This window comes from Psammomys obesus, unplaced genomic scaffold (genome assembly GCF_907164565.1).
Source record: "Psammomys obesus unplaced genomic scaffold, mPsaObe1.curated_primary_1811, whole genome shotgun sequence".
Lineage (NCBI taxonomy): Eukaryota > Metazoa > Chordata > Mammalia > Rodentia > Muridae > Psammomys > Psammomys obesus.
The window spans coordinates 15,023,336-15,037,112 of record NW_026591086.1 but is presented as its reverse complement, the minus strand read 5'-3'; the positions used below and the strand labels follow the sequence as shown (position 1 = coordinate 15,037,112).

Here is a 13,777-nt window from a genome sequence, read left to right as displayed (position 1 = left end):
CATGCCCTTCTATGTTTTCCCTCTTTGTGGAAGGTTTATTTTTCATCTGACTTTTCACAATCCTGCCATCACATGGAGACTGTTTTTAATCTTTCATCTTGTCACACCTCTCACATAGCCCCCAGAAAAAGTAGTATTAAAAAAATAATTTCATCACAGGAAGGCAGGTCAGTGTGGGTAATGTCTTCTGCCACAGATGTAGCTTCTTACAACTTAAGTATAGAGAATGTTTTACTTCCCCCAAGAAATATGAAGAGGGACGTTGAGTTGAACTGTGCTGGAATTCTATACGTTATCACAGTTAAATTCCTACTTTATGCATGTAGAAGCCAATACTTCACCATTCTGAGTAAGGGGAATGGATGTTTCTGACTCCAAATTTGGAGAATACACAGAGTGGCCTGTACACTGATAAACTTCTTTACCTTTAACCTTCAGCATCTCTCTGCTGAACTTTTCTGCGATGTCTCCATATAATGCAGATAGGACAGGCTTAGAAGTTGACCTTTCATTAGACATGAAACTTAGAACAACGACAGCAACAGTAACCACAAAAGCTTCTCAGCTGTGTTCTTGAATGTCACCCAGAAACAGAAACCCACGCAGCCAAGTTTCCCCAGATCTTTGTTACATCTTCCGATGTTGCTAAGATATTAGTTTATCAACATGCTGAGCTTTTGCTACTGCTGTGTGACCAGGGAACACTGCAAGAAAACTACCCTGGGTATGAACATTAGCTTTTAAAACAAGGAACCACAATACAAGGTAAGTTGCTCTTAAGTAAATCTGTCTTTTGGTTTTAGATTTCAGTTAACTTAGAGGTTGTTTTCTCTGTGCATTCTCCAAGTATTTTTAATCAAACTTTATCCTGTGTAGAGCACTTGAATGGGTAAGATGGATTTCTTCAGCAATAGCCCAAGAAAAGGCATACGTGAACTGTGTGCTCACATACCACAAGAAACATCATCAGTCATTTCTTCGCACTATTTGAAGATAGAAGGAATCCTTCTAGCTTTGAAGAATATTTATTCTTTGCTCCAAAGACCTGAAAAATGGGAGGAGGGATGTTGAAATTATTTGAGCGAAGGAAAGAGTGTAAGTTTCAGTCAGAGAGAACAAGCAAAGAGTATGTCTTAATTATTACGAATCCCTGGGTATCCACTAAAAAAAAAAAAAAACAAAAAGCAGTATTAAATAAAATATTCATTGCTTCATTTATAAGCTTATATCATGGAAATAGAACACAAAGAGATGCTGAGAGATGTGTCTACAATAAATTTCAGCTGTAGAAGATCCCCAGGGTTAGATCTCATATCTGAATCCTCAAATGTATTGAGATTTTTTTTTTTTTTTTAGACAGGGTCATGGATCTCTCTATGGAGACTAGGCTGCTCTCAAACTCACAGAGATCTGCCTGCCTCTGCCTCCTAGATGCTAGAATTAAAGGCATGTGCCACCATGCCCAGCTACTGAAATCTTTTTAAGAATGTATATGTTAGGCACTTGTGTGTGTGCATCTATGAACATTTGCTGGGGGGGGTGTAGAAAGAGAAGAAGCAGGCACAAACTCAGAGCTTTATACTCAGGCCCTCAATGAATTAAACAAACGATGAAGCAGGCATAATGGCTATCATTATGTAGATGAGAGGAGGGAGGCTAGCAAGGGAAGAAACTCAGGTCTATTGATTCTAAATCCATGTGGCCACTATTCCAGATTCTCTTCTCTAGTTAGTTTGTGATATAGGTATTGATAATAGTTTGTTATATCTAGAGAGTTTGTTGCTACACTTGATTTGTCTTTTTTTTTTCTTCCTGTTATTTGTAGTTTGTACTGCTGGAAAGGGCAGAGGCATGAGCAGAGAGGAAAATGCTCAGAGTTGCCTCTGAAACCCTAACCAATACACCCATTCCTCTCAGACTGTTAGGTTTTCCTTGTTGGATAAACCTGAGATTCTAAACCCTAATGCACTGAGAAATGAGATGTCACCACTATAGGGAAGTCCTCTGTTCTTACCTTTGTCAGACAGGGGAGAGAAACAAGAGTGAGCCTAACAGTTTATTTTTTATCAGAGTGCTATGAAATCACAGATATAAACATGCAAGAAATGGATATCCCTTGTGGCTATTAGTAGTTGTATTTTAGAAAATATTTAACAACCTAGGAAGGTTCATAACATCTGTATTGTGATCACTATTTCCTAAAATCAAATACAATACTTCCTAACTAAATAAATAACAACTAATCAAATGCCAACAGAATTTAAAGATGATAATCTGTTTTTAAAAAACAGTTGTTTGTTTCTTTGTTTATTATGTATAGGAGCACTCTATTTGCATGTGTGCCTGCACGGCAGAAGAGGGCATCAGATCCCCTTATAGGTGGTTGTGAGTCAGTATGTGGGTGCTGGGAATTGAACTCAGGACATCTGGAATAGCTTCCACTGCTCTTAACTCTGAGCCAGCTTTCCAGCCCTGCTTAATCTTATTTTTTTTTCTCCAATTTGAATCTTTCAAATTCCCAAAGATATAAACATTTCTTTTAGAATCAGGCAAGATAACAGCACTATTTAAAACTATAAAGAAGTAACTGCTGTAGCCTGGATTGTCTCTACAAGCAACCTACTGTGAACACAGTGGAGTAGAAAGACAAGGGCAGAAGGATGATGCCTTCTGCTGTAAGAAAGGAGGGTTAGGAAAAGATGGGGAACTTAGAGAAAAGCAGAGATCTACTTACTTGGAAATAGGAGAAAATAATTACTTATTTTCTTACTGTCTTAGGCCCATCCCCAAAGCTGGTTAAACAAAATGAAAACTGATTCTGTATTTGTTATCCCTTGGAGGTACAAAATGAGGAGAAAGTTGAAGAAGCCGTACAAGCCTCAGAGTTTTTCACAGATTCCCCGAATTCGAGTCCCTGCTTCTGCCACGGGCAGTTCATTACTGAAGGTACGACATCTTATTCAAAGAGGGAAGGCTTGCCTTCTTTCTTTGGAGGGTTGAGGACCTTTTTCTCCTGTCTGTGTGTGTGTGGGGGGGGTGTCGTTTGGCTGACGTAAGGCTGAAGGAGGGAATAAGGCAGCAGTGGCACAGCCTAACCCTGAGCACTCCCAATGGTCAGTGTGAGAAACAGTCTTCTCCTGTCGCTGATCCACCACCATGGGAAATCACTAGCTGGCAGCATCAACATCGTGGCTTCCTGCTTGATCTGTCAGCTTCTTTCCCACCGAGCTAATTATAGCCACCCACATAAACACTCTGTAAAAATATCATTTTCTTTCATCTCTTTCAAGAAAGGTAGGGGACAGTGTAAGAATATGAGAAATGTAACCGGCTATTTACTTCTCATTTAGGATGTTTAAAGTTTTACACAGGTGAGGAGGTGGGCATAGTTTTTTCTTGATAAAATAGAAACTATAACTTTCAAGACTTTTTTTTCCAATGTAAGGGAAATTCTCTTTCTATTGGGGAGTTCTTCTCTTGAAATGAGCTAGAAAATTTTCTATTATCTTGTCTGTAAGTGTGTGACTGGCTTAATTAGTTACTCAGGAATGAAATCCTTTCTCTTCTTCAAATATATTATCCCCGAGCATACATAATACAGAAACTGAGAGTGAGTTGATGTCTTGCATTGTGAGGCTCTTGGCCTTGTTACTCTTACTCTGAGTATACTTTTAATATCAAATTTAAGGGCTCCAGACAAAAAAACAATTTGTCTCACAGATTTCTGATTTTAGTCCCTCATAGAATGCCTAACAAGTAAAAGTCACCTTAACCTACAGTTTCACCTAATAGCATAAGTGCAGTTTTCCTCCATGGTTTCCACCTGAAGTTTCTGTTGTCTTGGTATTTCATATTCAAGACAAACTTATTTTAACCTGATTTTTCTAGAATGCTGGTGCCATTATCAAAGTATCCCCACTTATTTTTGAGACAGGATGTCACATAGCCCAGGCTGACCTTCAGCTTACTATGTAGGTGAGGATGACTTTGAACTGATCTTTCTATCTCTGCCTCTACACCCTTCTCTTTGAAACAGGGTCTCACTGTGTAGTTCTCTACTCTTTCACTTGATTCTTAGCACATTGCCCATTTGATCTGTCTATCTCTATTCCTTACTGGAATTTTCCGCTGGACATCCCAGCTGCCTGGAAGCCTCCATAAATTCAGGCCCTATGTAGATTCCCACAATTTATTTTTCTCAACTAAGGACCAATAAAATCGTCATAAGTCAGCAGCCTTTACATTTCCCCCAGCATAAAAGTATGAGCTACATAACCTTGTACCTTTTCCTTCCCTGTTTTCAACATCATCCAAACAAGGAGAAGATGGTTTACACAAATGGTGAAGATAAATTTCTTGATTATTCATGTCCCAGGTGCTTTAAAAATACGTGTCACCTTAAGAGAAGTGGCTTACTCCTGTGGACACTGGTACTGAATGTGTCATACTTTCAATTACGAAGGGATTTATCAAAGTCACGTTTTTGTTCTGACAGGACCTAAATCAAGGGCAGCAGTGCTACTTGTACAGCATCATGAGGATTTACGACTCCAGGCCCCAGTGGAAGGCCTTACAGACCCGCTATATTCACAGCCTTGGGTACCAATATCAGCTGGGTGAGTTTAACTACCTTACCTGAACCAGGCACATCAGTACAGGACTACTCATTACAGCCAGAAGTCACATCTCCAGATAAATAATTCCAGAAGAATGGGCTCTGCCAACCTAGTGTATCAACATGGTTGGCTAGCCAAGTTTAAAAATGATTATCCCTGATAATAGACAGTGAAGTTTTATAGGTGAATTAAGAGGGTTTAAAGAAATTAGAGTATTGATTCTTATAAAATGTTAACAACTCTCTGAGATTTATATGAACTTGATCTGGTAGATCAATAGCACTGGACTTGGAAAGCCAACATAAGCTCAAACAATGGCTCCTCTCCTTACTGTTTGTGTAAGATCAAAGGCAGTTTACTCCCAACAATAAGAGCTACATTGTTTGAGCATTTGGCATAGTCCATACCTCCTGCCTAGGGCATTATGTGCAATATCCCACTTTCTTTCCACTTTATAGTTATGGAACCAAAATCCTAGAAAAATTATGTACTTTGGTGAAGACTACTCAGCCAGTCATTATCAGTGAGAACTTCATGCAAGAGGAGGCTTCTCCAAAGACCATGGCTTCTATCTACTCATGAGTTGCTCTTTCCCCTTTTCTACCAAATCTATTCATATTTTATAAAGCACAGATGAAACCATGGTTTCAAAAGATATAAACGCATCATGAGCACCAACCTGCTGGAAGGCTTCATTGTTGTTAAGTCCTCTAGCTTACAGGAACCTCTCTAGCTGCTCGCCCCTCTACTGCCCAATCCGCCCAAATCAGGCAGAAAAATGAAACCTAGACAAGTTAAATAATTTGACCAGGGCTGTACAACTAGTAAACAAAGACATAGGATTTGGAGATTACTGAAGATTGCCTGGAATGTGGTGGAAGCACCATCTGGTGGTTGTTTTCAGAGCCCGATGCCAAAGAAGCCAACAAACTAAAATGCAGAGGCATTTACTGGTGTTCACAAAAGCTAATGGCCACCTTACTAAAATGCATATTCCCAGGCCTGTCTCTCTGGGATCCGATTTAGAAGGTCTTTGAAGAGAGTAGAGCTCTGAATTATAATGGGTATTTTTAAAAAAAAAAAGTACATAGATTCAGAAAATCTAGTAGATACTATAAAGACTTCCTCCTGTTTCTCTTTTCATTTCTTCTGGCTCTGCAGCCCTTGGGATAGCGCCACCCACACTCAGGAAAGGTCTTCCCCAGCTAGTCTTCTCTAGAAGTACCTTCACACAAGTGTCCACAAGGTGGGCCTCAACAATCTTTAGGTTATCACTAAGGTCATTTAAGTTGAGAGAGAGGATTAACTAACATGTTCATTGAAGGAAAGTACCATGAACCAAGAAATAAACGCTTCCTGTCCTCGGTGGTAGTATAACCAGGGCATGCTGATCGCCGACGTAGAACTTTGTACACTTCTGTGAATATCCTTTTCCTGTAAAACTGTTGCAATGAAGAGATGGCTTGATGGCTAAGAGCAACTTGCTGCTTTTGCAAAGAACCTGAGTTCAGTTCCCAGCACCCACTTGGCTCAGAACCACCTAGAACGGCAGCTCTACGAGTTCCGTCACCCTCCTCTGGGAACAGTGGGCACATGTGTGGTACACATACACACATTCAGGCAAAACACTAGATAGAGCTTTCAAACATAAATGCTGACACTGAAATCCCTTTCCTCTCTCTCCCCAGGTTACATCACTCAACAGGAGGCCCTGTCTTGTGCTGCCGCTCTTGGACAGTCCACCATGCGAGCCTCAGGCGTGGAAGCTCCTCGAAGGACCATTCCCCCAAAGTCTTCAGCCATTCAAAGAGAGAGTCAACAAGCAAAACCAGGGTTTCAAGTTGGACCCAGGGACCCCTGCACAGCACACAGAGCATCAAGACCCAAGATTAAGCATACTCTCTGAAATGGGCAGCTCATCTGTGTATTCTTGGCATTTTAGTGGAACAAACACTTTTAGTGGAATGTGTTTGTTGAGTGACAATGAATAAAAGAATACTAATACAAACTCTAGACTCATAAATCATCCCTCCTTCACATAAATGGTCCAAATGAGAATGAGTTGGAAGGAAGTTTTGAAAGCTATTGAGCAGAGAATAAGGAAGCTTTTACCACATATAATCTGTAAAATGAAGGGACTGTCACAGCTTTCAAAGTAAAAGCTTCTTGTGAGTTCCAGTCTCCCAGGGAAATCTGCAGAACAGTGGAAGGGGACAAATGCCAGCACCTCTATCCCTGGGGACCATTGCACATCTGAAAATCCACAACCCCACACAGTCAATATGGATTATGGAAGAGTTACAGTATTAGTGAACAGTGACATATACTTCTTCCTCTTCCCATTCGCTCGAAGCAAAAATAGTCACCTTGGTCCTGCAGTTTCTGGTCCTAGCCTGACTCAATCTCTCTGTGTCATTTTGAAATTTGTGCTTATCAGCCTGTTATTGCCAGGCTGATTCTATAGCGCTGTAACTGGCCTTGACACCGCTAAGATAATTCATGCACACACCTGCCCCTGACCCTCACAAACACTCTCCGCAGGACAGAAAATAGTGCTGAAAAACTGATCTTAAGTCTTATCTCTAAAGATCTGAAGAATGCATACAAGACCATGCAAATGAGTCAATAATGAGATAATGGCCAGGCAGGGTTCTCTACCAATGGCACAGTGTCTTATTAGTTATGTTTACCAGTGACTGCCTTTACTAATGCTTCTCCTGCGTGTGCCAAAAAGCAGTGAGCCCATGCAGTCAAACTAAAAAATGCTCACTTCCTTATCTTTGGTTTTTTGTTTTGTTTTGTTTTTTTTAATGTAATTCATGTCAGCCAATGGCTGTCACCACATGAAGAAATTAGTTGAGCTAGAACTCAGTTGACAAGGGACATGGAATTCAAATATTCATCTGAAAGAAAGCTGTTACAACACTACCAGAAAATGCCCCCCCCCTTTTCCAACCAAAACCAAAAAGAATAAAAACCAAACCTCCCTCACTGATGAGTAATTGTCTCCTCTCTGCAGCCCTTGGCATTAAAGTTATGAACTCTGTCAAAAGCTTCAGAAGACCCTCATTGGAGGGTCTATAATTCTACCTGACTTTTTTGTCGGGGGGGTGCAAGGGGCATGGTTGTCCCGCCAGTCTGACAGGAAGTCCTGGAAGAGCAGAGCCAACCTCTGACCCTATGGAGACTATCCTGCTGTGGTTTACACTGTCCATCTCCAACATGGGGAGACTAAGGGACCATTTGCCTAATCATGAAGAAGCTTCTTGACAATAGCAAATCCTGCACTGACTCAAGAACTCCAAGTAGATTACACTGTTAAATTGGGGGTTATTAGCCAGCTTTAAAAAAAATCAAATAGAACTGGAGTGAACGGCCAGTTAGCCCTCAAAAGCTGTAGAGGATGGTGGCATCCCTCACAGTCTATATGAACTGTTTCCATATGAGCCTTTATCTTTGCCAACTGCTGATGTGCACTTTATGCTGGACTTTTGTAATTTGATTGGCCTAGATACCTGCTGAGTAAGCGTTAGCTCCTGGTACAGAATAACAAGAATAACAAGCAGTTAGGAGTTGTGCTGCAACCTTGCATTCAAAAAAAAAAAAAAAAAAATCTCAGAAACATTTGTTTTGACAGAGGCTTTTCCAGTCCTATGGGCAGTTGAATGTCATAGACCCATAAGAAAGAAGGACAAATGGGTTTAATAGTTGTAAATCAGTGAGGGAGCCCTTCTTGTTGGTCCTCCCTTCTGAGAAGACAATGCTCCCTCACAGCTAGAGCCCAACTTGAAGCTTGTAAGGATGTGGTAGGTGAAAAAGCTAAGTTAAAAAAAAAAATGATGCTCACTGAAAGAGACCCTGAGAAAGATAATCAAGATGGAAAAAGTGACACATGAAGGTTTTAGGTAACTCTACTGCTCTGACCTGTTGGAGACTATGCTGCTGTGGTCCACAATGGCCATCATCCACACGGGGAGATTAGGGGACTGCTTCACCTAAAATTGCTGGCACCTGAAAGAGGCTCTGACTCTGGTTGTGAATCAATAACGCTTGTTGAACAATATTGAAGTTTTCAGAGAGTCTGCAGTCAGGCTGGCCTCTCGCTTTGTGATGTATCTCAAGGGTCTCAGGTAGCCAATCTACTGGTGAGGGCTTACAATGTTTAGCAGAGGCAAGTGATCAGAACAGTTCATCCCAGGCGCAGGCAATGGTAGGATAGGAAAGGATTTTCAAAAGATAATAAAACCAGAAAAAAAGTTAGTCTGCTTTTTAGGATTGCCACGAGCCAGCAATTCTAAAAATGTCAGGGACAGAAGCGCTCTCCACTCTTTTCTTGATATAAATCCTCAACAACTGCGAAGGGAACTTGAGTTTCTGGGTTTGTTTGTTCGTTTGTTTGTTTTCTTGCTAGTTAATTATTGGTTTTGTCTCTGCTAAAAGTAGTTTGGAAAACTTGTTTGTGGTTCAGATACAGTGGGATTGTACCGGATGGGACCTGGGTTGGGAGTTTCATCCTCAGAGTGGTGGTGGTGGGAGGTGGGGTGGAATTGTTGTGATGGGGAGCCTCACAGGACTTGTGTGCAGTATCGCTCTCAGGGGAACTGATGTGGCTCCTGTGAGACCCCAGGTAGTTCTTATGGAAAGTCTGTCACAGAAAACCCAGCAGTCATGAGATAGTAATGCTGATACTTCCCTGTGCCTCTTGGTAAGTGGCCATTTTGTAAACATTCACGTGTTCTTAGATGATTATACAGTCTTTAATGGATGACTGTGGAGATCAAACTTCATGTCCAATAACCCAAACTTATTAATAATTTTGAAATAAAAGTTTCAATCCCTGAATTACTCAATGGCTTCCTGTTTTGGTTCTCTGTCAGTCTGTCTCTCTCTGTCTTTCTCTCTCTCTCTAGCTACTATGATGCTATATCTAGGATAACCTCTCAAGAACCAAAATGAACACCATTCTGTTTAGAACTGCAGTCTCTAACACTGTGAACTTTAAAAATAATGTATTTTATGGCATTCCCAGCCTCTGATATTTTATTATAGCAACAGAAAACAGGCTAATACAGGTTGCTACTTGACCAGCTCACAATATACACATATCAACTGATGTGTCCCCAACAACTGAATGCCATATCATTTTTCAAAAAGATTATTTTTGTGTATGTGTTTCAGTGCTTTGCCCTCATGTATAATGTATAATTCATGTGTGCTTGGTGCCCAAGATGGCCAGAACAAGGCTTTTGATCTGCTGAAACTTCAGTTACAGATGGTTGTTAGCTGCCAGAGGCTGGGAACTGAATCCCAGGCCTCTGGAAAAGCGGTATACGCATTTAACTGCTGAGCCATCTCTCCAGTCCCAATACTACATGTTCTTGCATTTAAATACCAGGCTTGACCCACTACAATAGTGACAAAAAGCAGAACCTTTTAATCACTTCGCTCTTTTTAATGTAATTTATATGCTACGTATGCACTCCGTTTAAGTTCAGGGTATTTTCACATACCTAACACCACAATCATGACAGAAGGTATTTATATCCTTTCCCTAATTCTCTTCATGTCTCTCTGTAGTCAGTTTCCTCTGCCAAACTATGACCAATGGACATCACAGCTTTTTATTACTGTAGTCTGGTCCTTTCTAGAGTTTTACATCAGTGGGGTTTTTGTCTGGCTTTTCCTGCCTAGTTTATGCTTCTGTTAAGATTTATCACATTACACACTTTATTTCTTTTTCCTTTTCATTGTCTGTTGCATACATGTGCCACAATCTAAGCATTCACTCACTTGTTAACGGATGCTTGGAGTGTTTCTAGTTTTTTTTTTCTAATGCATTTTAATTGTCTTTATTTAAAAAAGAAACAACACAAAACAAAACAAAAACCTAAACTAGTTATAAAAGCCTTTGTTTCAAATAGACAGTATACAAATGTTTTTTTTCCTTGTTTGTATTTTAAAGATTTAAGAAATTTCTAATGTCATAAATAAATGATTTCTTTCTAAGACTGATTTTTGTAGTTGCAGCATTTAAAAAAAAAAACCTGAGTAAGTGGAAAAGTATATAGAAATTTGACAGTTATGAAAAATGTTTTTCCTTTGTGTAGTGGTTCTTATGTAACAACAAACAAAACTATTACAGGTTATACTTTCTACAATGTGGTAAAAACCTCTGAAAGATGCGCGTCATGAGCCTCCGATTTGAACTCTTTGAACATAAACACCATGGATATTGAATGTAAGTCTTAGAAAAATACCTAGAAGTACAATTGGCTCGTGAGTTATATCTGTATTGCATTGAAATACACGGGAGACTGCCATGGTGTTTTCCAAAGTGGCTGTGCAATCTTGACTCTTACATATGTTAGGCAGTTTCATTTTTGTATTCTAATGGCTATTATTGTCTAGCAGCTTGGGTCTGTGAGAGACACTGCCAATATTTGTGATGGCCCCTTCCTCCGGGACAATCATGACAGACATGGAGGAAGTGATGCTGACCCTCTTGGAGATTTCATGGAAGAAACGGCGAGGCTTATCAGTTCACCCCGAAAGGCAACCCTTCAGTGTGTGTGGAGGAATGGGGACAGAAGCAGCAGGAGGGACTGTCCCTGGACAGAGCCATGGTGCAGCAGCATCATTAATTCCATGTATGCATTGACTCCTCGTCTTTCCTTGTTTACATTGTTCTACATGTTCATCATACCCTAAATCTGTAGCTAACTATCTTTGCATAATAAATTGTTCTCTAAGTGGGTAATTTAAAACTGCATTATTTATTGTCTCACGTTTTGGTTGGGGGGGGACACAGATTTGTACATGGCTTAGCTGGGGCTTCTGGATAAGGGTCCCCCAAAAGGCTGCAACCAAGGTGGGGTGAGGCTGTGATCTCTAAACATTCATTCAGGGAAGGACCCACAACCAGGCTCACTCATGTGGTTGTGACACAATTTTGTGCCTTGGGATCTACTGCTAGAGCCTGGCTTCTTACTGGCCAGCAATATCCCTCTTTTTCCAGTCACACACAGCTCAATAAAGCAACTCAGTATTGTGATTACTGCCTCAGGGTTAGAGTGTGTGTGTGTCTGTGTGTGTGTGGTGGAAGTCAGAGTCATTTATAATCTAGCCCACAACATTTGCTGTTGACATTTTTTTTTTTTGCATTAAAAATAAGTCAGTGGGTCTAAATTCTACACAAGAGTAGGGTATTAACCAGGGTCATGGCTGCTAAAAGGCAGAGCTCATTGGGAGCCACTTTACGGGGGATGGAGAATGCTGGCATGCCTAACGGTGCAAAAGGAAAAGCAGCACTTGTTCTTATATGTCCCAGAAAGGGACTCCAGCTTGACTAAGTGCCCACATCAGGCCAGCTCACTGCCGGTCATATATACCTAGTGCACCAAGCCGACTTCTGACCACTCAGTCTAGTCCGAGAGTTAGCTCTTCGAGGTCAACCCCTCTACACTGAAGGCTCTGTTCTTGCATGGCCCTCTTGAAGTTTGTTTTAAAACTCCCAACCCACTGTGGCGGGGGGGGGGGGAGCGACAACAAGTCAACCAGAGACATTTAATAATAAAGACCTTGTTCATATGTAATGTGTGTGTGTGTATATACATGTATATACATAAATGTGTGTGTGTGTATATATATACATTTAGAATATATTTATCAGGATACAATCCACATGCCATATACCCAGGGACGAGGCTTTAAAATGCAAATTCTTGTGTCCCTCCTAGACTCAATTAATCAGAATATAAAAGCTAGCATTTCTGGCATTTAATTCCTAAGCTGGTAAGTAGAACAGCCTTATGCATTTAAGGTGTGATATGCCTTAGCCCGGAAGAGATAGGTTTCTCCCTGATAAATCTGATTTTTAAAAATAAGGAATAAGAGCTGCATATAAGAAGAAGCTTTGAGGGACAGGCAAGGGGAACACCTTCCTGATAACCTTTAATACCCACACGAACAAACTGCTTATTACTGTGACTCAAAAGTCAAGGCCTGTTACAGCGCAGCACAGAGTCTACTAAAATGCTATCTTTTCCCTAGAGCTGGCATTATAAACTATGTATGAGATACAGTTCTTTCAAAGAGAACCCTTGTCTTGCTTTCAGTACTCGTCCCTATTTGTGGCGAAGGCCAGAGAAAAGTGTGCAAGAGCTCTGCACCTTTTCAATTAAAATGAGTTTCTAATTGCATCAGTGCTTATAGAAGAAACCATTTTATCTGCCTCATTGACTCTGCTTTTCTCCCCAAATCAGTCCATTGTGTGAAGTGTAATCAATTCTTACTTTGGAAATCAATCCCTATCTACATCTGGAGGATGCGCGTGTGTTTCTCCACATTAGAACTATCATGGTGTGTCAGTTACGCAATGGACTCAGTCAGGCTGGAAGAGCAACCCTTTGTGGCTACTGAAAACCACAGTTCAGATAGGTCAGGGCAATTACCAAATTAACTGGACAGAGGCTCAACACTGGAATGTGCTAATATGACCTCTTCAATAGCTTCCTGGTTCATGAAGCTCAGTAGATACTAGGGCACCTGAAACCTGTCTAGAAATAAAAGTTCTAGGGAAGGAAATGTCTTCCTTTAATTTTAAAAATTACATATTTGTGTGTGTGTGTGTGTGTGTGTGTGTGTGTGTGTGTGTGTGTGTGTGCCCGTGGAGGTCAGAGGACAGCTTGTAGGAGCTGGCTCTCTTCTTCCACCATATATGTGAGTGCAGGGGTTTAAGCTTTGGTTCTCAGGCTTGGTAGAAAATAACTTTATCCAGTAAACCATTGTACCAGCCCAAACTTCTTCTTTAATCTCTGTCCAGGAAAACATAGAAACAATTTAAATGATACATTTATATGTTAAAGATATTCCACAGGTGGATGGATAAGAACAATGTAATACATACACACTGTGCAATTTTTTCATCCATAAAGAAAAATGGATGAAAATGGAAAATATTAAGTGAGGTAACATGTTTTCTCATACGCAAATCCTACCATCTAATTTTTCTCATGTGTGTTTATGTGGGAAGGTGTATGTAAAGGCCAGGGAACCATAAAAATGGGAGGAAAAACAAGTTGTTTTTTTTTTTTTTAGGGGAACAGTTTGAGAGAGAAATAATATACATTACATGAAAGGGAAGGAGGAATGCTGAAGCTGGA

The 13,777-nt window shown here is 40.5% G+C and overlaps 1 protein-coding gene across 1 annotated transcript; it reads left to right on the top strand.

Annotated features, from left to right (window-relative positions):
• The first annotated feature begins 679 nt into the window (after positions 1-679).
• On the top strand, positions 680-6,618 carry Fam216b (family with sequence similarity 216 member B). The gene is made up of 4 exons (XM_055609908.1): positions 680-765; positions 2,841-2,946; positions 4,496-4,616; positions 6,305-6,618. The coding sequence occupies exons 2-4, from the start codon at positions 2,848-2,850 to the stop codon at positions 6,520-6,522; spliced, it is 438 nt and encodes a 145-aa protein (XP_055465883.1). The 5' UTR covers positions 680-765; positions 2,841-2,847; the 3' UTR covers positions 6,523-6,618.
• The last annotated feature ends 7,159 nt before the right edge of the window (positions 6,619-13,777 follow it).